Below are 24,735 nucleotides of genomic sequence, written 5' to 3' on the forward strand. Positions count from 1 at the left end.
TGGATCAACATGCCAAAAAGGTTGGAAAGCAGGGCCGATGGAGCGGTGTCTCGGGAGCAGCTGCAGGTTCTGTTGGAGGCTTCCCTCCCTCCTGCTAAACAGCGTGCGACTCTGACGGCTGCTTTCAGGCCCTTTGATCTCGGGTGCCTCTGCCGCTGATTGATTACGTTGCACTCCCTCCTCCATTCCTTCCATTCCCTTGCCTTGCTCTCATCAGCAGCTCCAGAATGGGGCTGGCCGCATGGCATCTGCTTTTTGTCCCTTTTCAGTCCAGAGGGGGAAGAAGAAAAAAAAACCCAAAACAAAACAAATTATTTTTAAACATCAAAGGTCCATTTTAGCAAAAGAATCTTCCCATTAATGTTGTGCCTGTGTGTGGTTTTTTGGATTTGATGGAAGAGGCTGGATAAAATCTGTGCCGGCGTCCCTCCACTTCTGGGCTGGGGATGGTTTACAGACCAGCCATACTTTGATGTCAAAACATTAATTATTAGAAGGTAGCTTAGCTCCAAATTCCCCTAGAGATCAGAGACTTCTGCAGTGTGGGAGAGGAGCTGGTTTTGCCCCACCACCTTGCTTTAACGTCACAGCAATCCCTGCCACCCTTTTGACTGTGGACCGCAGTAATATGTAGGAGTATAAAGGGTAGGTTTGAGTGACAAGGCCAAAGCACTGAGCTAATGGATGGCCTGTTATACTGTTGGCAAAGGATCTCTTGAGAGTTTTGGTTTGGAAATGTGTACTGAAGAGAGTGAACGAGGGCTAGTAGTTTCACATTTATTACTCCCTTAAGTGCTTTTTGCAGCGGTTTCCAGAATTGAAGAATCATCTCAGACAAAATGACCACTGAAGAACTCTTGTCATGCAACCTGCATGCGGGCATCATAGCTAGTTCTTGACATCCTTCTCTGAAGGCTATGATCAGACCATGGAGCCCCTCCAGGCATTGGCTGATGATGGTGTTGAGAGTTGAGGTGCTGCCCATCAGCCCCTCTGTTGCAACTGTACACCCAAAGCTGAAAGTTGACGCGGTAAATTACATCATATTGAAGATCTACTGGAAGGGCTTGGTATTCAAAAAGTCCTGTTCCCTTTGTCTCCATTTTTGGCAGCCCTCCCTAGCCACACTGGAAGTTGCCAATGTCCTGGGTTTGTTTAATAGTCTGTAGAGAGGAATGTGTTGCATTGTTTCTGTCCTCAAGTCAATTACTTGTTTCTAGACAGAGCCCTTCTGGGATTTGCTTCAGTTATTGAGCAGTCAGTGCTGCTGAGAGAAGAGACAAATGTTGACAGTTCAGATTATGGAAGAATTTTATACCAAGCAAGTTGTATTGAGTTGGTGGGAAAAACCTGAAGATCTTAAAGCAGGCATAGAGAACCTCTGGCCTGCAGACCTAATCTGACCCACCAGCCCCCAGTGCTCTCCCTACACGCCGCCCCCCCCCCCCAGTTGTTCTGTTCTGCCGAGAGCTGGCAAGGCCAGGGAAAGAGCAAAAATGTGTCTCCTAGGGAATCATCAGACTTTGTTTCGTGCTGTCATGGGAGAATGATATTGGAGTGATGGAGAAGTTAGTGTGCCAGGCTTAAAGAGTTCTTCCATCTTGAAGTAGAGCATAAAAGCACAGCTTTAAATGGGCATTAAAGGATGGAAGAAGAACTGTGGTAAGAGGGATGTGACACGTGAAATGTCCCATTATATTATCCCAAATGAACCTTGACTTTAAGCCTGCCTTGGGTACCCAGATGCTGTTGGACTAAAACTCCCAACATTCCTAGCTAGCAGGACCAGTAGTTAGGGATGACAGGAGTTGTAGTCCGACAACTTCTGGAGACCTAAGGTTGAGAGAGGCTGCTGTACCTTGTGTGATCTTGTAATCGGTGCAGTAGTTTGGTGCTCTCGGATTAAGCCAGGAATTTCCGCCAGTATGCTAGCTGGCTCTTGATTCTGGGCTCTCTTCTTCACATAGGCAATCTGTGGTGTGGGAGTTAATTTTTCCTCCAGACTTTGCTAAGAGTAGTAGCTGTCTTTGCCACACACACAAACACACACCAGTTTTTGATTGGATCTTTCCAGTGTAGATGTTAGAGAATTTTTCCTCCAGACTTCGCTAAGAGTAGTAGCTGTCTTTGCCACACACACAAACACACACCAGTTTTTGATTGGATCTTTCCAGTGTAGAGGTTAGAGGTGTGGAAATAGGACCGTAGGTTTTAGGTGGGGTGTCAAAGGACCCTTTTACATCACTCTATAGTAAATTGCTTCTAGCGGCTGTCCCAGACTGTCAGTACAAGGCGGTTGCTTATCCCATTCTGCTTCTTCTGCCAGTCCCTAAACAGCCAGCGTAAGGCGACAGTAGTCTTTGAAAGAGGACAGATTGGCAGCTCACGGGTACTTCTTGTGCTTTCTGCCCAGAGAAAGCTACAATCAGGCTCCTTCACCCTCTAGTTAGACCCAACTCTCTTCAACTTTCTAAAAGTAGCTGAGGGTCCCACCCACGCAACCTCACTCTTTTAACTTCCCAAATTACCCTCTGGTGCCCACAAATAGAGAAAATCTTGCCTTGTAATTTGTGTTGTCTCTACTGACAATTGAGAGAGACTCCTTCTATTCCCAGAGGGCTTGTTCGGGGTGGGAGGGGTGGTGGTGATGCTGCAGAGAAGTGAGAATAAGATAGGACAGTAGATGGCCAGGGATGTGTGGGTGGGAAAGAGGGCACAGACAGGGATGTGCTAGAGACATTAAGCGTGGGGGGTATGGGCGATTATAAATAGGAACGTCCCAAGTTCACGGAGTCTGGGGCCAGGCTAAGCAGATCATTGATGGTCAAGGATGCTGGTCTTCAAAGCAGCCTATTAACAATACAGACCAAGTGGTGCCATCATTTTTTAGCTCTGGATTTACAGAGTGTCAGCCAGTAGCTCTGCAGTGCAGCACCTTCTCTTTTCTGTCAGAACTAGCAGGACTGTTTGCCAACTAAATGGAATCTTATGCATGCATGGAGGGGAAACTGAAAAGGGAGACTATATCAGCAGTGGCAACAAAGCCTCTTCCCCCCCATCCTTCACAAAGTTGCCTGTTTAAATCTCTAATCTGTAGGAATTCTGATGTAGATTGGTACTTGCAGATGCAGGTTATTCCAGTGTGTGGGGTGCAGCTGATAACCAGCTCCCACAAGCCCCAAGTCTTTCTGCTTCCAGTCGAACATATAGCGTGGTATCAATGTCAAGCTCACTGTTCGGTAGTTGCATAGCCTTGATGCTTCTGCTCTATATAATCTGCTATAAGCCACCAGTGCTGGGTTCAGTGAAATCTGTCTCTTGTTCATGCTTGTCACTTCTGCATAACTATTTCCGAGTTCCTTCAGTCTCCCCAAAACTGATGGAGGCTTTCTATAGCAATCTTGACTGAATCAGTTCTCCATGGGCAACATACCTGATGTGGACAAGGAGGAGTGGCAGCAGCTTTCAGGCTATAAAGCATGCAGAGATTGCTACTTAACAGACTAATTCTGAAGCTCAGAAGGGCACATTTTGTATCATCTCTGATTTTCACAGAGGAGGATCACTTGCTTGTAAACCATCCCAATCAACAGCAGAACCTGCTTGATTGTGCAAACCTGTTGCATGAGAAAGCTCAGTTGGAAGCCTTCTTTTCAGTGTGCAAGCTGTGCACATTTGAGGAGATTTTGGCATTGTATTCAAGCGAGAATTCTGAGGTGGTGCACTTCCTTGTGTTCTGTGCCTTGTGCCCTTATTAAAGCTTATATTATTGTGTGTCAACTAAGAAGGTTTGCCCAATCCCATTTTCACATGTCAGTCCTATTGTCGTGCGGATTTTTAAAACTGATTGCATTTAAATAATAATTTGGGGGAAATGAAATCAAATAACTCTTAATTTTTTTTTAAATTACATAGATTCGGCTGTACTATTTATGAGATCTTCCTTCCTTCCTTTCTTTCTTTCTTTCTTTCTTTCTTTCTTTCTTTCTTTCTTTCTTATGGCTCCTAGCAGCTTTAGTTCAAAGCACAGCTGCTCTGCTGCCCTGGGTAAAAATGCTTTAAAATGCTGCAGAAAGAGGCTTTTTGCCCACTGCTTCCTGTGTAATTGTGTAGGCACAAAGGGACCTTGTACAGTAAAAAAGATAGTTACCCCAACAGCACATGGAGGCTTCCATATTTTTTTCCATACAATGTCCCTTTGTTTGTTCCTTTGTGTGCAACCACTTACCGCAGCATTTTAAAAGCACCTTTACCCGGTGCTGTTCTTTGAAGCTGTTCTTAGCGGCTTCACAGTGGGAAGGAGGGAAGGAAAGCAGACTTTAGACCATCTTGTAAGTGGAATGAGTGAACTGTGTTTCAGAAAGGTTTGCACATCTACAGGTACAGGAGTACTTGTTTATGGGGTATGAACCAGGGGAGCTAACCTCACATTGCAGAGCAGATAAAATCCTTCCCCATTTCTATTTTAAGACCAGGAAAGAGATTCACACGGGGAATGATTAAGCTGAAAGTTACCGTAATTCTGAAGCCTTTTTGTAGTTAAACGAACAAATGCTTTTGGGCAGGATTTTCTGGACACCCCCAAAAAGCACAATTGTACATATGCAAATATGTTCAGCTGATTCCATGCCTTATTGGATCCAGTCATCTGAACTTCAGTTCCTATATTCTTTACAGCATCTGGAGCGAGAGCCAATTTTGTGCCATCCAGATCTACAGAAGCCACTGGATTTTGGCTCACAAGAACTTCCAGATGAGTTCTTTGAGGTGACTGTAGATGATGTGAGGAAACGTTTGTCTCAGCTCCAGAATGAGAGGTAAGTTTCTTTTTCATTAGTGATGCAGTCACTCCATCTGTAGTATGTTGTGGATGGCCACTGACAATAACAGAATTTTCACCATCTGTATTTTCTACATTTCACTTCCTTCTGACCTTACAATTTATAGTTCTCTCCACCATATGTGTGTGTATATTCCTATAATTTAGGATTATACTTCAGGTGGACTATAGCTCATAAAAGCCTATGGCATAATACATTTGCTAATCTTTAAGTGGCCACAAGTGTCTTTCCTATTTTTCCTGCAATGGACTAACACAGCTAATTCCACCTATAGGCTGTTTCACAATCTTGCTGACACAAAGCATATCACAGTATGGGTCTGCATTGGCCTAATATTTGGGATAATTATATGCTGCTATAATGTCGCCCACATTCTTTGAGATTTTGAATCTTTCTCATAGTTTCCCACATAATCAAGTACGTTCACCTGTCCTGGATGGTGTTTTAATATATTTCCCTAAGAGCTGAGGAAATTAGCATAAAATCAGACACCACTCAGCATGATGCTTAGAAGAATTACAGTATTCCGAATTTAGTGGGTGTACTCCCAAGTTAGTGTGAAGCTGTAATATGATGATGAAACTATTTCATTAGGGAAGGTGGTTTTTTTTGTTTTTTTCCTCAAATTACAGGCATGGGAAAGGTGTCTTCTAATAGAAAGGGCAAAACATTAATTTCTTAGTGAGTGTTGAGATCAGGTTGTAGTAGTTATTCCAGGCACACACCTCTGTTCTAAGGAGCTGACAAATACAGTTGTCTCCTGCAAGGCTGAAGGTTTATCTAGGCTGCTATTTTCCTAGTTAATGTTTCAGTTTCGTAATCCTTATTGCTTTCCAGTACCTCCAGCCAGTGTGTCTAGGTCACAGAGTTGTTTAGAAATTCTTGATACACTTTATGTCATCTACTATATGCCTCTGTTATAAACACTGGAAAAAAGATAGACGACTGGACAGCAAAGCTCATGATTTCTTTGTTTATATATTGGCAGTCCCATTTAGTTCCCTTTGATCACAATGCAAGTCATCAGGTGCTAAGCCAAAAAGCAAATCCATGTCAGAATTCTATTTCCTCTCATTTTTACACTGTGGCAATATTTTCCAGTTTAAAACTGAAATTTTCATCTGCTGTGGCAACAAAATGGGATTACACAAGACACAGGAACAAAGGAGATTACACCAATTGTGGATCACACAATATAAACAAGAGTAGGGATGAGCCCGGTGCCAACTTTATTTTTGTGTTCTTCCACAAACTTCTAGGGTGACCTACTTGGATTCTGCATTTCCCCATCCCTTGACAGTTGCCTTGCCACTCCTGAATAATATTTGGAATAAACATGAGCATGTGTAGTTGTCACATTACTAATATACTCCCCAATACTGTTATGTATTTATAACATAGGCTGTCATTAGATCTCTCTGATACTGTACTTGGATTTTGGAAGGAAAAAACTAAATCTGAAGACGAGGTAAACTTTACTGACCATCGCAAAGATAACAGATTGCCCCATTTTAGAAATTGGAACAAAGCCTGCATGTGAACAGAGTGTGCAACAATGTGAGGGTCACAAAGCAGACAAATGGTGTTAAGACAAGTGATGGTAGTCTGGATTGTGATACTTTTCAATACATGTTTTTCATGATTCCCCCCCCCCCAAAAAAAAACCCCTTTTAGATGGAAGGACTAATGGACAAATGGAAGGATTAGCTTGATCTTTCCGTAAGCTTGTGAATATTTGTATGGTTTCACTGGAGGTTTTTCTTTGAAGCTTTGCAAAGTTTTTTTTAAAAAAAATAGTTGGAGAAAGTTGAAGAAGTAAAGTAATTTAAATGAAAAGTTCTGTGTCGTCTCTTAAAGTAAACAATTAAACTGTGGAGCTGTGAAATCTGTGGAAGAACACCTCTGAGCTGTATCTGCAGTTTTGTTTTTTAACTTCTCTGATTACAGTATATCCTTTACCGCTCATCAGTCTTGGTGAATCAACATTTTGAATTAAATGTCAAATGAATCAAACTTCCCTCTTTAACTTCCAATCATTCCTTTGGTATTGTGGTATGGCATTTGTTGCACCATAGGCAAGGCTGAATTGAGCTTTCTGTTTAAGGCTGAAGCTTCTTGAAGACTGTACAGTCTCTCCCTGCACCTCCCCATGATTTTAGAATAGTTTGGAAATTGCACAGGGGGTACCTGTGTGAGGAGTTTTCAAAATATGAGCACACATATTGCATAGTTTCAGTTTATATGCTTGTCACAACTTCTTTTCTACACCACAAGGGGGAAATGTGGCAAGGCTGTTACCAGCAGACTCTTTTCTAAACCAAGTAAAAATTACAAAATGCATTATTTCAGACATTAATCTTAAATTGTTATAAATGTATAGTGCTGGTGCAAACATTTGAACATAACCAAAAATGTTCAGCCACTTTCAAATATGTTTGAGATTTGTTTGGTTAAAATGATATTCTTGCAGAGTTTCTCAGATCTGCCTCCTTTGCAATCTTGTTTTGGGAGTGTGTAGTAGTGCTTTGTTTTAGACAAACATACACAGAGGTAGAGAGCAGGAAGGAGAATGTATGGAGCTTAAGCAGATAAGATAGTTACTAGATTGTGTGGAGTGGCAGCCCTTGGCTGTATAGATCTGTGACTATACTGGCTTGCTAAGCTTCCCCTCTTCCTAGGAAGCGTTTGGAAGAATCTCCCTTGATGACACAAGCACAGCGAGAAACTCAGCTGAAGAACAAGCTTGAGCGCTATCCAAAGGTAATGTTTTGTTTTGGATCTTTCACAAAGTGAGGAACAGAAAGGTAGTTAGTGGGTGGTAAATTCTCAGGTACTGACTTCAGGTGACTGGCATCATTGAACCATCTTCTGTTACATTCTGGGACAACCAAATGAATGGCAGACAGGGCTAGCTGGTTATAGCGGTGCCCTTAGCAGGATTCTTATACCTGAAGGTTTGATGGGAATCCTGCCTGTTCTGCTCCCCTGGTTCTTTGCCCCATTTCTTTCCTTTAATTTGAGATCAGTAGCTCTCTTGGAACAGTGGTAGAGCCCAGAATGAAGCTATAATAGTACTTAGCATTTATATCATGTGTTAAGTGTGCCGAAAGTTTGCTAAGGTGTCATAATTAGTATTTCCATGTTGCAGGAGGTTGCCGGGGGGTGGGGGCTGAGTCTGAAAGAGAACGTCTTGCCCTAAGGTCACCAAGTGAGTTAATATCAGAGGTAAGATCTGAACTGGGAGCATCCTGATTCGTGACTCAGTCTTAGCTAGCCTGCTACCCAGCTATCCATTGTTGTTCCTGACAACTTCTTGTTGGTGTGGGTTTCTAAAACAGCCCTTTCAAGTATCTTGAAAGCCCCATATATAGTGTCAACCAGTCACAGTTGCTCATTCATGAAAAGGCATCAGTTTCTCAGAATGAGCTAGTCTTGCCCAAAGGCAGAGGTGGTTTGACCATGGTTTAGGTTGACTTGAGTAGGCTCCTGCTCTTTGTTTTCAACTAGGTGGTACTGAGAGTTTACTTCCCAGATCGTCACATTCTGCAGGGCTTCTTCCATCCCAGTGAAACAGGTAAGAGTGTATCTCCTTCCCAGCTTCTGCCTCACCCCCGAGTAAGGTGCAGTGAAATAGAGAAAAGTTCCTTGCTCCCAGGCTAAGGTCTGTGACTTGAGATAGTTACACTGCAATGTCTCTAGTTGTTTTGTTTGGGCGGTGCTTTAAAAGCTTGAAACTCAAGCACTGTGATCTGAATGAAGGAGGGCTGAGATTTGTGCTCTAAAGAGGACAAATCTTCCAGGCCACTTACCGCTGCATTAGTCATGCCCAGATCAGGCCATTGAACAACAGGGTGTTGGTCTAGTGTAGTTTCAACCAGAGCCCAAAAAAGGAGCTGGAAACACTGAAGAGAAGTTGAATCAACCACTCCTCTTAAATGTGCCAGGGGCCAAAAGCAAAACCAGGCTTCCTGCACCTCTAAATAGCAAAAGGCTAGAACTTCCTGCGGCATGGCAGGGCACACACCCAACTATGCTTTCTGCCTTGCATCTGTCCCCATCTACGGAACTAGATGTCCGTTCCTCCTCATGATTTTCTGCTCCTCCTTTGGCCTTAGGCTTGTGAGAGGGAACTCTAAAGTGACAGCTCTTTTGCACAGGCCTGACTAAAGTAAGATCCAGAATCTTCTGCCTTGCTGGAGTGAGATGTGTGCATCAGCCCCTGTATTCCTAGGATCCTGAGTCGGGGCAGGCAGAACATACCAGATAGGAGGTGTTACACAGTGCTGTACAGATAGCTGGCTGGTTTATCTGCTGTAAACACTTCAACACTACCATTGTTGCCTATAGCTTTTGAGGGAAGTGATTTGAATATTGAAGGAGGGGCGGAGAAGGCAGATAGGACCGTGGGTAACTACTGTTTGTGTTGCGCGTCCTTTTGTGTCAGATGGCAATGGTGGTTGCTCGTGAGTAATCAGTCAGGATTCCGACCTGTCTTTTACAGGTTTTATTTTGGTGCAAAACTATTTACAGTGCAGAACCACAAGTTCATGTCTGCCTCAATCGCTAGCAGAATCTGGGAGTGGTCGTTTCCGGGTCCTCCCCCAACATAATAGCTTAGTCACCCCCAGCCTTTTCCTTCCTTCTTTGCGTTTTACACCTCTGCACAGGGTGGGCGATGGAAGAAGCGTGCTTCCCTCCTGGCCGGCTTGACCAGAAGCGGTGCTGAGGCTCCCAGCAGCATCCTCTGGTCCCTTCCCCTCTTTCCCACTGGAGGTGTGGCTTTCCCCACCACAGGAAGAGGAACTGCTTCGCAAGATTTTCGGAGGTTCCCTGTAACCCAACTGCCCCTCTGCTTCCCTTCCCTGTTCCAATGACATTTTGCTTTGTGTTGAATCTGGTTTTTTGCTCCATTTAGAAGCAGCCATGTTCCTTGCTACGCCATCTATCTTTCAGTCTAGCAAAGCCTGGAAAAATCGTTTGTGAGGGTCTCCAATAGCAAAACTGAACACCACTTCAGTTATTCCTTTCAGGGAAACAAACCCTTTTGAATTGCTCACTCGGGGCAGAGCGGGTTTGTGCTGGCAGTTACTGTAAAATGGAAGATTTGTAAGGAAAGTTTCTTCATTTATTCCTGGGCAGAAGAATTGGAACATACTGTTGAGACTTTGCATTGGGGAAACCAAGCCAGATCTTGATTAGGATGATAATTTTTTCCCCATCATTGAAGGATGCTGAAGTCTCAGTGTTGGGGTGTTCATAGTGTGGGGAGGAGACTTCCAGTTATAGAGACAGAATGTGCAGTGATGAAGCTTAAAAGCATAGACAGATGTTACAATTCCTTTTGGTGAACCTAAAATAGGTGCTGACCAATCAAGACATCTCCTCTTGCTTTGTCCTCTCCATGTGTCTTTAAAGCAGTGACTACATTGGTTTTCTTTTCTAAGCACTGCAGCAAAGGAGATGTGGTCAGTGCTGTAAAGAGAATGCTGCTCACAATATATCTTTTGATCCACACACCCATTTTCATGCTTTATTTGACAGTTGGTGCTCTGAGGAACTTTGTGAAAAGCCAGCTTGCAGAACCAGAGATGTCGTTCTATCTATGTAAGTTCAGATTTATGTTTTATAACTTTTTAATGTCAGTTCTCCAGGCCTACTGTCACCACCTAGGTCTTTTAATTTTAATTGCCACAGCTAGTGAGCTATGACTGCACCTCTGTCTCTCTCCTCCTCCCTATTCCCTCTCATTCCCCAACCCTTTGCTAAATGAGCGTTATATATTTTTCTTGTTCTCTTTTCCTAATGAGAACTTTGTGTTTTACTTTAGTTACTACACCTCCCAGATGCGTCTTGAATGATGACAGTTTGACCCTCTTTCAGGTAATGGCTGTATGCCTCTTCCTGTTTAGTTTGCTTTTCTTATCACAAAAATGCCCTCTACTCTGGTTTTGCTTTTAAGAGCCTGAATAATTGCCTCCTGTGGGTCTCTATTAAGCCAAAGGTAGGTGAAAATCTGCAGTTGGAGTCTAAAGTGCTTCCCTTTGCTTGTGCACCTGGCATGTTACAAGGGCTTCCCATTGTTGAGCGTAAGTGCTTCTGGCAAGGCCATTTTTGCCGTGAGTGAAGCAAATAAGCCCCACTGGGTGGAATTCAACTGAGTTGTTACATGTACAGAATAAGGTCAGCTTGCACAATGGGACTTCCCTCCCTTATATTCATATCCCCTAAATCTACTCTGAAGGGTTGGGGGAACCCACAGAACAGGTTTGGGGGGCATGGAAGGGAGGGGAAGTCTTGTTGCACAAATGGACTTCATTCCCCACACATACCCTACTTAGCACTACATTGAATTCCGCCCACTGTGCTTACTGGGGCTTTCTCTGGAGTTAGTATCCATATAAGCGCAGCTTAAAATTAAATGATTTAGCATAGAAGCCAGCCAGCTGAAATGAAGGGAGAAGGGGCTACACATGCCCACAGTGTTCACTAGTGTTCTTGTGGGAAGATTCTGAAAGGCCATTGCATCCAAAATTAAAACGTTTTCTCATTGTCTCGCAACACTGACCATACGGAGCACTTTGATTGCAGAAGCTGGGAGGTGATGCTGATGAATTGGGCTGTTTCCTTCCAGCTATACAAGTTTAAGGATTCATGAAAGGGGGTTTCCCCCTCCCTGACTGTTGTGTGTACCTCCTGATAGACGTGGGAATTGTTGTGGTATTGCGATCACCATGCTCCGAATTTTTGGGTAACTGGAAATGTTGCTTATATGAACTGAATTCCTGGAGGCTTTTCCAAATTGGACAACATTGTTGCTGTTTAGTCGTGTCTGACTCTTCGTGACCCCATGGACCAGAGCACGCCAGGCACTCATTGCCTCACTTTAAAAGGGTGCTCGAGTATTGTGATATGGATCCCCTTTTCAGAAGGTATGGATCGTTGGAAAGGGGAACGTGAGCTCCCCATAATGCCTGCATCCCAGGTGTGTGCATCTTAAGGAAAGGCTGGGACTCAATGGTAGGCATGTAGTTTGCATGCAAAAGGTTCTGGGTTCAATCCCCAGGCAGGGCTGGGAAAGACCGCCATCAGCTATGCTGGAGAGCCCTGCCGGTCAGTGTAGACAATATTGAGCTAGGTGGGGCAGTGGTCTTGAAGGCAACTCCCTGTGTTCCCATGTCTCTGTGACCTGGATCTTGATACCAGTCACTTCTTTCTGTTCATGCAGTGCAAGAAGCTTGTGTTAATTATCAATGTTGAGGATCACTGGAGCGACCTTCCTCCACTTCCCCCTTCTAGGGGAGGTAATTTTGCAAGTTCTCTGAAGTTCCTCCCTCTTACGGGTCTGTGCAACCCTGTTCTGTTTTGCCCCTGCCCCCCTTTCTTTTGATCTCCTTGCCTCCGGGCCCCAGATGAGAGCACGCACTTGCCAAGCGAACAGTCTGTCTCTGTTTTGGAAGGCCTGAAAATGTGTGCTCTTGATTTTTAGGAAGGCTTACTGTGACGGAGATGAAGAACTCCTTGCACAAAAGGCTTTTTGCCTGAACCTAGCTGCGGAGCTCTGGTTTGTTTTGCTAAATGCCGAGTGGAACTGAAAGGGCCTAGCCAACAAACCTCACCGACTGTAGCTTTCCTGCCCAAAGAAAAGCGAGGCAGGACCAAAACTGTCACTCGCAGGGTATGATATACCAAGGGTCATTTGGAGGTTGACAGGTCACACAGAGTGTAACAGGAATCGGTTTGCGTAGTGTATGTCAGAGCCTCTCAGGCGGCATATTGAATTAGGAAAGGATTAGAGCTCTTCTGAAGTTGTTTATAATGGAGCTTTCCAAATTCCATGACTTCCTGGCCAGGCCATGTGGACGAGACACCAGTGCAGCTGCTGTCAGAGCACTGAATGCGTAAAGAGCCAATACCGATGGCTACCTACGTTCAAGCTCAAGACCTGTCCCCTTTCTGACACACAGTGCCTCACAACTCCTTGCCAAGAAGCTTAAGTTACCCCCCAAAACATGTCTGTCTCTGTATGGTTTACTAATAGTGTTTTGTTTGTTGCCACAATGCTTACATTGGCCTCTGCCTCCTTGACCCCTGGGAATGTGTCGGGCCTGCGCACTTTTACAGCATGGGTGTGCTTTTATTGTTCATGGCTGGTGACTCCATAGCCCAGGCATGATGTAGCGGTTAGTTGTGTTTTCTGCCGTCTTGAGGCCCCTTCGGCATGCTTAATCAAAGTGTGCACAAAGTACATTTTAACTTTCATGAGATACTTCTGTAAATCCCTTTCCAATGCCAGTAGCACTATACTCTGCCTGCATTTAACAGATCGGGGAGGGAGGGTATCTGTGCAACTGTTGGCCTCCTTTTAAAGGCCAGATGTGGCTAGATGTGTTCTCCGGGGGGGGGGGCATTTAGCCTTTAGAGTTTGTTTGTTTTTTAAGTGTTAATGAAAAAAAATCATCAAATGGTGGGGCGTTGCTGTGGGGGAAGTAGTACTCTTGGGTTTCGCTTATTTTGTTTCATTTCTGCCTGGTTTTCCACTCTGTAAAGAAACAAAAACAAAAACAAACTTGTGTGTTCCAGCCCTGGAATTTATAGAGCAGGTACATGCATAACCTCCATATTATTATTTTTTTTAAAAAAGATGGAAAATATTTACAAAACTGGACTGAGGTGGAAGAGGTGTTTTGCCCGTGACTAGTTACGTCACCAAAATATCAAGCAGGTGCCTGTAACACTTGTGGAAGCATATTCCACACAGCAGTGATCACACCGTCTGAAGGAAGTAGTCATATTTTCTGAGGTACGCTTTATTTGTCCAAAGAAGCATGCAACTAGTTCCGCGAGCCCAACGAAGCTCCAGAGTTGTTTTTCTCAAACTGCAAGCATCCCCCTGTCCCACCACCACAGTTCCCTGGGTGCTATGCGCCAAGCTGCTTTCAAAACTGACAGGGATTTTAAATTCAGATGTTCGAAGGAAAAACCTTAAGAATTCAAAGAGGTTAGCAGAAACCTCTTGTCTGAGCTTGAAGCAGCTCTTTGGATTCTTGGCCAACAGAAGTTTGACCTTGGATTGGGGGCAGAGACATAATGTCTGTGCACAGCAAATGAGAAGCAAACACATATTTATCGTATAGTGGTGCAGAATGACCCTGAGAGCCATTTAGCACCTGAGCCTGGCCTCTGCTCGGATGTGCTTGCAGCCCTTCAATGCTGGAACAGAAAGCTCTGTGCCTTTTCTTTCTGAGTCACAATGTCATCTTGGTGGGGAGCAGCCAGTTCAGTGCCTTTTCTTCTTCTCCCCCCCCCCCCTTCAAAGCCACTGAAATATTTTAATTAATAGCAGAAGTGCCAGTGGAAAGGTCCCTTGTGCCTTTGAACTGGGCGACTTTCCCACTCATTGGGAAAGCAGCTCCTCCCATCTTCCCTTGTTTTGTGCCATCTTGCCCACAGCTGCCACCCAACACGATCTCCAATTCCCACACACTTGTTGTGGTCGGAAGATAGGAAAATAAGAGAAGTTTTCTGTGGAGTTCTGAGAAGTCTTAGGAGGGAAAGGTCACACTGGGAGTCTGATTAAACTAGTGATTAAAACCTGTATCTGGAAACGGAAGTTTCTCTATACGTTTTGGCCCTCTTTAGCCCAGCCTATAGGGCAAATCAGACCTGTAAAAGCAATTGTAACTTGACCTATCCCATTTTAATCAATGTGGGGTATAAAACCTTTGTCCTCTTGAGAAAATAATCAAATTAAAAAGTAACACTGGGGGGGGAGACACATACAGAGACATGGAGTTGCAGGGGAGTCACTCCTCATTGTAATGTTACTACTCATCTCTGGGTCTTACATACAATGCACTGGCTGCGATTGAGTTTTGTGTGTGTCAGGCTCTTCTAGGTATCTTGAACGCGCAGGAGTACTCATCTCACCCAAACTCCCAAGTTGGCTTTGTCCTTGAACTTTGCTTTCCAACATAGATTTTTGCATCACCACCACCGCATATCTGAATACTTTTTGGCTTTTAACTTCCTCTTTACCTAGGATGCTTTTCTTCACCGCTCTTTTTTGTGCATTTTCTGAATATATTAACCAACAGCTGCAAGGGAAGGTTTAGTACCTTCTCACTCCTTGATCCAGCTATGGCAGTTTTCTGGTCTATATACCCAATTTTGACTATGACTTTTTAGCATTCTAATATGCAGTTTTATTGTTACACATAAAGTAGGGTTTTTGTGTTTTGGGTAAGCAGGCAGGAGGTTTGAATGATACTACAAGCATGATCCCAGACAAGTAGATATAGGATTAGAGTCTTAGGCTGCAATCCTAACCCCATTTACCTGAGAGTAATCTTCACTGAATTCAATGGGACTTACTTCTTAGGTTAGTATTACTACCTTAAACTCCCTAGCGAAGTGGTTTCCTTGATATTGCCACCTATAAGATCTCTGAGCAAATATTCCTGTTTTCATAAAGAGAGTTAGCAAAAGGTTAATGGAGAGAAGTTCAGACAATAATTGCTGCAGCGACCATATAAGGACATCTGAAAATAATTCAACACAGATAGAATATCACAAACATTATTACTGTCAAAAATGGTCTTGTTCATAGTGATCTTCCTTTGATGGTCCGTTTAAAGTCTCTGCTATCCGAACACTTCATTCACAATCTGGAGTCGGTCTCCAGTTCCTGAGAGACTAAAGCATCCACGACAAATGGATTTCCAAGGGAGTCCATCCCACTGTCGTACAGCTTTTACCTTCAGAAAGTTAATCCTGATTATGATTAGTTTGCAGTTTTGTTGTTGTTGTTGTTTAGTCGTTCAGTCGTGTCCGACTTTCGTGACCCCATGGACCAGAGCACGCCAGGCACTCCTGTCTTCCACTGCCTCCCGCAGTTTGGTCAAACTCATGCTGGTAGCTTCGAGAACACTATCCAACCATCTCGTCCTCTGTCGTCCCCTTCTCCTTGTGCCCTCCATCTTTCCCAACATCAGGGTCTTTTCCAGGGAGTCTTCTCTTCTCATGAGGTGGCCAAAGTATTGGAGCCTCAGCTTCACAATCTGTCCTTCCAGTGAGCACTCAGGGCTAATTTCCTTAAGAATGGATAAGTTTGATCTTCTTGCAGTCCATGGGACTCCCAAGAGTCTCCTCCAGCACCATAATTCAAAAGCATCAATTCATTGGCGATCAGCCTTCTTTATGGTCCAGCTCTCACTTCCATACATCACTACCGGGAAAACCATGGCTTTAACTATACGGACCTTTGTTGGCAAGGTGATGTCTCTGCTTTTTTGCAGTTTTACACACACACACACACACACACACACACACTGTCTATCAGCTTTGTGACCCTTTTTTCAGTATTGCCCTCTTTCACAATAATGAGTTTTGGACTGAATGCACTTCGATGTTCTCTAGAGGAGCTGCACAGCTTTCCCAGGTTGCTCACCATTTATTTTCAGCTGCTTCACAGTTCAGAAGTGCTTCAGTGAAGCATTTTCATTCATCCATTCCAGAATGCCTTGCATCAGCTTCCTCCTCTACTGGTGGCCCCTGACACCTTTTCCAGCACCTGTTCTGTGAAGCCTCTTGCAGATGACAAGCTCAGTCTGTTTCAGCAGCCCCTGCAATCTAGCTGGCTCTCTACATTCCCATTGCCCTCAGATGACTAAGGCAGCCACATTTAATTTTATCTGCTAGAGAACATCAATTGCTCTCTGAGAGATGCGAGTTGAGGGTTGGCAGCATAATGTGTGAGCATCTGTGGGGGTTCCCCCCCTCGTGCCCATGCAAAGTCTGTTAGTTCCAAATCTTCAAACCTAGTTTCAGGTCAGCCCTCAAAAGTATTCAAGCTTTTCAGCTGCAAAAGAAGTTGGAGGTCAGGGAGCTGGCCAGGATGTTTTGATAAACCTTCCTTTCTATGTTTTTTTTAAAGTATTTTGGAAATCTTCATTTCCAAAACAACAGGAATGCTTCTGTTCAAAACTTCGCTTTTCTTGGAAATTTCTGTACCAAATGTGACTGTTAGAAAAAGCCGGGAGAATGTGAAAGCAGCCCAGGCTAGACAGCTTGAACATAAATGATGGCGGCCACTCTTCAGAATTAAGTGATTTTAATAGATAGCTTTTGAGGTTCCGGATTTTTTCTTCCCAAACCTCCAAATTTTTAAAGAGAGTGGTGAATAGCAGTGAATTTAATCATGTATCCAGTGATCTGGTATCACTAGTGTTTGCATAGAAAGCTCTGTAGTTTTCAGCACTATTCAGTTTTGTCACTTCTCCTGGTTGCTAGGTAGGTAAGTCCTAGTATATAGAATTAAAGGTAAAGGTAAAGGGACCCCTGACCATTAGGTCCAGTCGTGACCGACTCTGGGATTGCGGCGCTCATCTTGCTTTATTGGCCGAGGGAGCCGGCGTACAGCTTCCGGGTCATGTGGCCAGCATGACTAAGCTGCTTCTGGCGAACCAGAGCAGTGCACAGAAACGCCGTTTACCTTCCTGCCAGAGCGGTACCTATTAATCTACTTGCACTTTGATGTGCTTTCGAACAGCTAGGTTGGCAGGAGCAGGGACCAAGCAATGGGAGCTCACCCCGTCACGGGGATTCGAATCTCCAACCTTCTGATTGGCAAGTCCTAGGCTCTGTGGTTTAACCCACAGCGCCACCCACCTCCCAGTATATAGAATTATCGGAGGTTTAATATGATTTACAGGGAAGTGATAGTAGGTATGAGTTGGGCAGGTTCATGGGTAGTAGTAACCCGTGTAAATGAGACCTGGATAAAGACCACCTTACCTCCAAATCTGAGTGCGGTGGAAGTATATCAGCAGGGTGTTTAATTAGATTAATGAATCTGTTTCAACAACAAATGGCTGGACCTGTGTCCCTGAGTGCTGCAGAGCCCAAACAGTGTGAAGTTAGTGGCCACACAGTCCTTGAGCAGAGTTAATGGCAGGTTTTCTAGCTCATGTTTCATTCAAGTACAAGGGTGAGTGGTTGGTCTTTTCTGGTCCCAGTAGGTTCTCCTACTGTGTGCGATCAACATACAGAAAGGAGCGGAATGACCAACAAGAAATATCCTAGCCTGCCGATGCAAAGTAGAGCAATCTGCTCATGGATGTACTTGTAAAGGACTCCTGCCTACAAGCAGATCCACTCCTAAGCACCCTAGTCTTCCCTTTTCAAGTAGTTGTCTGGAATGCTTACCCTCCAGTAGAGTTACTCATGAATAAGAACCCTGCATAGTTGTGAGTAAACACAACCTATGAAAACACTGACAAACCTGTGTGTGGACACAGCCAAAGTACTGAAAATTGCAGTGCTTTAACTGCAAATGCCCATGTTGTCTAGAGTATTAGGACTGCACCCAAATTCTCCTTAAAAGGTGAGTAAGCCCCACTCAGGATGACTGCACCGGCTGATCCTAGGGTGTTCCCTAGGAAAACATCCGATGCACATACAATGCAGCCTAGCATTTTGCAGTACAGCTTAGAAATGAATGTGTGCACTGTTCAGGTGCATCAAAACAGGAGCAGGCAAGCAACTTACTCCTCATTCTCTTCCTTTTCTTGAAGTGGGGGAGATTGAAATCACATTGCTATAACTTCCTAGGTTGCCTCTCCCTTTTCCTAGTTTAGATTGGCTGATTCTAGATGACATTTTGCTCCCTATCACCAGTATAAACATGCATTCATCCATTCGTTCTTTTCCCCTTTTTGCCTTGAGTCAGTGTATGCTCCATGCTGTAATGGCTTCTGCTTGGATAGCCTTTCTCTGCCACCGGAGATCTGAAAGCTTGGCAGAGGCTGAAGGGGGCTTTCTTTTCTGGAGAGAAATGGGTGCGGAAGCTGCTCCAGCTTTCATGTCCCTGGCAACTCTGTTATTGTTGGATGCCCTTTTTATAGGCTGCTGGTCCTAATCGGGCTGTTTTGCCTAAGCCCCTGTGTTCCTGGGAAGGAGGGGTGTGTGTGTGTGTGTGTGTGTGTGTGTGTGTGTGTTATTGGACCTGTCTCGGCACTAGCGTGAGGGGCAGTGCTGAGGTGGGGAACCCTGCTGTTTGCCTTCTCCAGCATTATTTGCTGAGCGGCAAACTCATGGGCACAGGAGTGGATATGTATTGTGCAGACTCCTGCTTTTGAGTCTGCATGTGACTAATGTGGGAACTGGAACAGAGACTTCTCTTATTTTTGTAAAAAAATAAACTATGTTGGTTTTGTGTACACATGGAGATGGAAGCGAAATGCAAAGAAACACCAACCTTGTTCAGTGGGATGCTCTTAATAGTTTCCGTATTTAATATAGACGAAACCACTCTATAATACTTGAAATAGTCTTCTAAGAGACTTGTAAATTAATTTAACATGGATTAACTGACAAAAAGAAGCTAATTAGACTCATGGAAACGCCAGACAAAGGCCTGCTGGAACAAGTGGGTTATAGCTAGTATGATGAATCTTCAGAAAAAGTCTGTCCTGGGCTTGAATCATCAGATCTCTGTGCTCTTGAGATCTCTGCAGTTTCATGCTGTGTTGTCAGGACATGAGAAGAGGCTAGACCAGGAGTGGAGAACTTCTGGCCCTTGCAACTCCCATCAGCACAAGCCAGCATAGTCAAAGATTATGGGAGTTGTAATTCAATAACAAGGGGCTGCAGGGGCCAACATCCTTGGACTAGACTCTAGAGCATCCAGCCTTAACTTACAGTGGAGAGAAGAAGGACTGTCTCAGTCAATATTACAGTGCAGAAACCCAGGCCAGGCATCGGGCTCGGGAGACCCGTACATACACGGTCACTGTCGTTTCAACAACAGAATATATTGTTTGGAGGCTGGTTCTGACAATCCTAGCTTTTGCTGCAGACCCTCATGGTTGTAGTGGAGAAAAACTAAACCACAGAAAAGCAGGGAAGGTCTGGAAAGGATTCCAGTGGCTGATGTGGCAGGTATGAGAGTGAAACATCCTCGTTTTCCCCAAGTTGGAGAAGGCTGCTTTAAATGCCATTTAATAGTGTGTGGTTCAATGTAGCCTAGATTTGCCACTGTTCCATGAACTCGTTTCTACCTCATGCGGCCGCACTAAAGTCTTGCCAGCAAAAGTGACAACCTTGCAAAAGGGTGCTGACAAGCTTTGGTTGCATTTGTCTGAGCAAAGGAGGTTCGTCTTGATTCCGGGGATGACTTCTGAAAGTTATTGCATGATATTTCTTTTATGCTGAGGACAGAGAGATCAGAAAGTGAGTGGTCCAGCCAGGACATCTACATCATTCTTTCAGACTCTTTGAAACTGATAAGGCCTGTGGTTCCAGCTATGAACCACTCCATAGCTATTTGTGACCTCCTGAGAGAACTCAAAATGCTTAATGTTAACAGCACCTTCTTACTATTTTTGTGTGAGAACATCCAAAGGGAGCAATCCCAATTGCATCCAAAGTGACAAGTAGGGGAATAACTACACCGGCACATTTTCATAGCATCTCCTCTCTCTGAATTTGGTCCAGTTGGCACCAGTTTTGGTGCATAGCCACTCACCTTGTATGAATTTCGAGGAGAAGAAAAGTCTTACGTTCTCTTTCTGCCAAACTCAGCAAGGAAGTTGCTGGGGAGGCGGGGGATGAAACAAGTCAAGTGGGAAGGACAGTGTGCAAGGGAGTGGGTAGCAGAGATGGGATGTAGAGAAACCTGCGGTGCTACAGAAACGAGGGTGCTATGGAGTGCAAAGGCAGGGAAAGGAACACAGAATACTGCCTTATACAGAGTCAGACTATTGCAGGAGGTCTCTGAGATTTCAGACAGTCTTTCTCAGCCCTACCTGGAGATACCAGGGACTGAAACTGGAACTTTTCACATGGAAAGTATGTGCTGTTCCCTTTCCCATACTGGTTAGCAGTGGCTGCACATAGACCTAAAGCGGGAGAGAAAGCGAGCTGTAAGATGGAGAGGGATGCAAGGAGATTTCTGGAGGGGGAAAACAGAAAAAGGAAATAGCAAATAAGAGTATGGACCAGTGGCACTTCAGACAGAGAAAAGGAGGCCTAACAGGGATGCAGAGAGCCAGGAACATGCTGTGGGCCATGCAGAGAAAAGAGGCATTAACAAGACATTGTTTTTAAAAAGAGAACACTGAGCAATAAAATAAAATTAATTGGAATAAAATGTTGTTCCTTTGCAAGCCTAACAGAGTAGCCCTGCTAAGTTAATACAACTATAAAAGTGTCTCTTAGTATTTGAGTTGTGCACCCGATCAATAATACATGCTTTCAGCTTTGCAATCAGCAGTCATTGAGTAAGAACAGTCACTTGCTTTTTTTCTTACCGAGATTTTGCTACCTTTCCAATTATCCTGATGTGTTCTGTCCTCAAAGCTTGTGTATCAAGTTGCTATAATAAGTCTTAACATTTTGTCTGCTTTTTTCTGTTCAGACCTTTGGGACCAATACAGCCATTGCTATCTAACAAGCTTTCTTGTCTGAAGATGCAACAAGCTATTCCAGGAATCCCATTATTTGAAACACAGGCAGTGATAAGGGTCACTGGACCCTGAGTCCTTTCTGATTTCTGATACCGTTTGTTTCTAGAAAGTCTTGGGGTGTTGAGTTCCTCCTCTACCCCCACCCCAGGAAGGCTTGGCTCACTGTGATGGGCTGAAAGAATATGGATACCTTAGATGGTTACCCTAGCAGGGGCCTCTGTAAACAAGTGCTGGAATTACAAGGCTATGACTGATGCTTATTTTCCTTACAAGGTTGAAAAGGCATCTAGAGATACTATTGTTAAACCCGATAGCCACCAGAAAGGGGAAGAGACTTCAACTGTGGGATCAAAGCCAGGAAAACAAATGTTGTCAACTTGCCTGCTTTAAGAGAAAAGGGGTTGCATCTGAAGAGAGCGTCCTGCAATGTGTGCCTATTTACTGGAGGGCGAATGTGCAGACTGGCAGCAACATGGAGTTTTTGGAACCCATAAAGACTTCAAGGCATTGCTTTGATATTTTGTTATTGCTGTTTGTGCTGGCTGTATTATCCCCATGTCCCATGAATTATTTTAAAGTGTTCTCGAGGGCAGAACTGATCAACTGCAGGCTTCTCTGCTGAGTACTCCAGCCAAGGGGTCCCTGAAGCTCCAGCTGTGTGTGTGCTTTTTCTTTGCAAGTTGGACTTTCCCCCTCCCCACTCTACCCCAAGGAACACACACTGGCATGACTCAGTCCTGGGGCTTAGGAAAGGCCAGTTCACAGATCTCTGCTTGTGCTGGGAAGCAGTGGAGAGAGGTAAGCATCCCGGAGTCTGGGAAAGGCAGCAGACAACTGTGGTCCCATCTTCAAAGGAGCTGAAGAGGCCCCACATGCTTCCATCTAAATATTTATTCCCCCCTCCAATGTATCTTAACATTTCTCCAAGTGTTGAATCAAGCTATTCTTGGCTTTGTCAACAAGAGGAAAAATACAAACGAGCTGAGGATCTTTTCTCATTGCTGTTCTACTTTCATATTCTTTGGTGCGGTTTTGGTTGCGCTCACATCTTTGAGTCAGTGAATCTGATGCTGGCAAAGCCTATGCAGGTTGAGAATCTTCCAGTAGACTTAGATACAGGTAGGTAGCCGTGTTGGTCTGCCGTAGTCGAAACAAAATAAAAAAAATCCTTCCAGTAGCACCTTAGGGACCAACTAAGTTTGTTATTGGTATGAGCTTTCGTGTGCATTCACACTTCTTCAGATACACACAGACTTGTTATACAGGGACAAACTTGGCAATTGAGTTTCCTGCCGCACAAGATACCTTTTGAAGACTGAACCTTCATTTCTGTACTTCAGGTGGAATGGGACACCATGGTTTCCCATTGTGTCTGGACAAAGCCTGTGTAACGAATGAGAGAGCAAAAACAGCAAGTACAGTGAATATTGCACCTTTCCAGTTTGTATGTCAAGTTTTAGCCTGTTTACTGTCCCTCTGTGTTGCTCTTAGCAGAGAATATATGCCACTAAACATGTCAGTTTCTGGTGTGATTGTCTGTCCTGGGTGGTCCCATGTGCCCAAACAGCACCAGATATGTACTAATATTGTTAGTACTCTGTGGTCAAAACTTGCTGTACTTTGGCTTGGGAGTATCTTAAGTAGACTGTCTCTACTTACTTTAAAGGTAGAGGTACCCCTGCCCGTACGGGCCAGTTGTGTCCGACTCTAGGGTTGTGTGCTCATCTCACTTAAGAGGCCGGCAGCCAGCGCTGTCCAGAGACACTTCCGGGTCACATGGCCAGCGTGACGAAGCTGCTCTAGCGAGCCAGCACCAGCACAGCACACGGAAACACCGTTTACCTTCCCGCTATAAAGCGGTACCTATTTATCTACTTGCACTTAGGGGTGCTTTCGAACTGCTAGGTGGGCAGGAGCTGGGACCGAAAGACGGGAGCTCACCCCACCGCGGGGATTCGAACTGCCGACCATACGATCGGCAAGTTCTAGGCACTGAGGTTTTGCCCACAGCGCCACCCGCGTCCCTTCCACTTACTTTACCCTTGTGTAAAAATTCCCCTTTCAGACCATATCTCATAAAAAGTAAAAGACTTAAGCCTCTGTTTTCCGGCTGCCTCACGTTCACTCTCTGTTTGATCATGGTCTCCTCTGCTTTGGAAAGCTTTTTTCTTGGGTATTAAATGAGACAAGGCCATTTAGGCAACGTCCCTTTGACTGTGGTGGTTCTCATGTTTGTTTCCTTTCCGGAGATGCTCTTTGCTGCTTGTCAGGGAAGCTTTTGATCTGCTAGCTTCCCCATTGAATTTTCCAAGTGCTGATTTCTGTGTATCTTGAAGGGGAGTGTGTGTGTGTGTGTGTGTGTGTGTGTGTTTGGGGGATGGTGTTGTGAGGTATTTCATGCTGGTAGCTTGGATTTCTGCATTCATGTGCATGTCCCCTTTGAAGCCCTCATTTATTTATTAATCTTTAAACATCAAACTAACAGTGGACCTGTGGCACTCTAATCATTTCAGCTCATGTAACGGAAAGAATGCTTCCTCTTTTGGCAGCTGCAAGTCCCTGTCCCCTGCCTCCAACTCCCCACCCGCACCCGCCCCTCCAAACAAAAAGGGGGGAAAAGAAAAGAAGAAGACAACAGCCTCTTCCTGATCTCAAGGTCTCTGAACAAACTTGGCAAACTAAGTAGCAGTGCGGTGAATTGCATCCTTTTTCAGCAGCCTTTTGTTGTAGGAGTGTGTGTGTGTGTCCCTCAGTTGTTAGGTAGGAGGATTTATAAAAGAAAGGCTGCTGAAATATTGGAGGGTGTGTGGGGGGGGGTGTGCAGCCTTTCCACTATAATGTATATACTGTAATTTAAAGATCCAGGGAGAAATATGTTGCTTCAAGTAATTGCCTCTGTTTAACACTCTGACAAAGATCATTGTGACCAATGTGCTTATAGGACTGTGTTCAAGGCTTCTCCAGCATGTCATGGGCTCCCCAGTTGCCTCCCACACTCCCAGCTGCACTTTTTCAGTGGCTTCTCATTTGAATCTATGACGTGCGACTTCAGATGCCTGTTTCGGTTGTTGCTCACCTGATACTCACGTCACTCCAGTTCATCTAGCATTAGAGTCTATGTAGCAAAGTTTGGACCGCTCAGAACTCGCTAAAAGTGCCAAATGATTGGTCTTATTTTTATCCCCACTTAATATAGGCAGTAAGGCTCTTGAAATAGGGGCCTTTCTAAATTAGAACGGTGGGGGAGAATAATGTGGTGTATACTCCAGGACTGGTGAGGAAACTTCCAATGCCTTAAAACTTTGAACACTATTTTATTTCCCTTTAAAAAGAAGGCAGCTCTTAAACTTATTATGTTGGAGGCCTCTTTCTTTTGTGACTGAGAAGTGAGAAGGCTCAGACTGCTGATACCATCAAACAAGAGAGTGTTT

General features: G+C 44.4%; 1 protein-coding gene across 2 annotated transcripts in view; it reads left to right on the forward strand.

Annotated features, from left to right (window-relative positions):
• ASPSCR1 (ASPSCR1 tether for SLC2A4, UBX domain containing) overlaps positions 1 to 24,735 on the forward strand; it is a 64,974-nt gene that overhangs the window by 31,327 nt on the left and 8,912 nt on the right. For both annotated transcript variants that reach the window (XM_083487030.1, XM_083487029.1), the window contains exons 8-12: positions 4,678 to 4,817; positions 7,520 to 7,601; positions 8,349 to 8,415; positions 10,383 to 10,445; positions 10,669 to 10,721. In XM_083487030.1, the coding sequence (XP_083343156.1) occupies positions 4,678 to 4,817; positions 7,520 to 7,601; positions 8,349 to 8,415; positions 10,383 to 10,445; positions 10,669 to 10,721 (405 nt within the window). The remainder of the gene's footprint in view (positions 1 to 4,677; positions 4,818 to 7,519; positions 7,602 to 8,348; positions 8,416 to 10,382; positions 10,446 to 10,668; positions 10,722 to 24,735) is intronic.

This window comes from Podarcis liolepis (genome assembly GCF_965112155.1).
Source record: "Podarcis liolepis genome assembly, chromosome: 2".
In the NCBI taxonomy this organism is placed as follows: domain Eukaryota; kingdom Metazoa; phylum Chordata; class Lepidosauria; order Squamata; family Lacertidae; genus Podarcis; species Podarcis liolepis.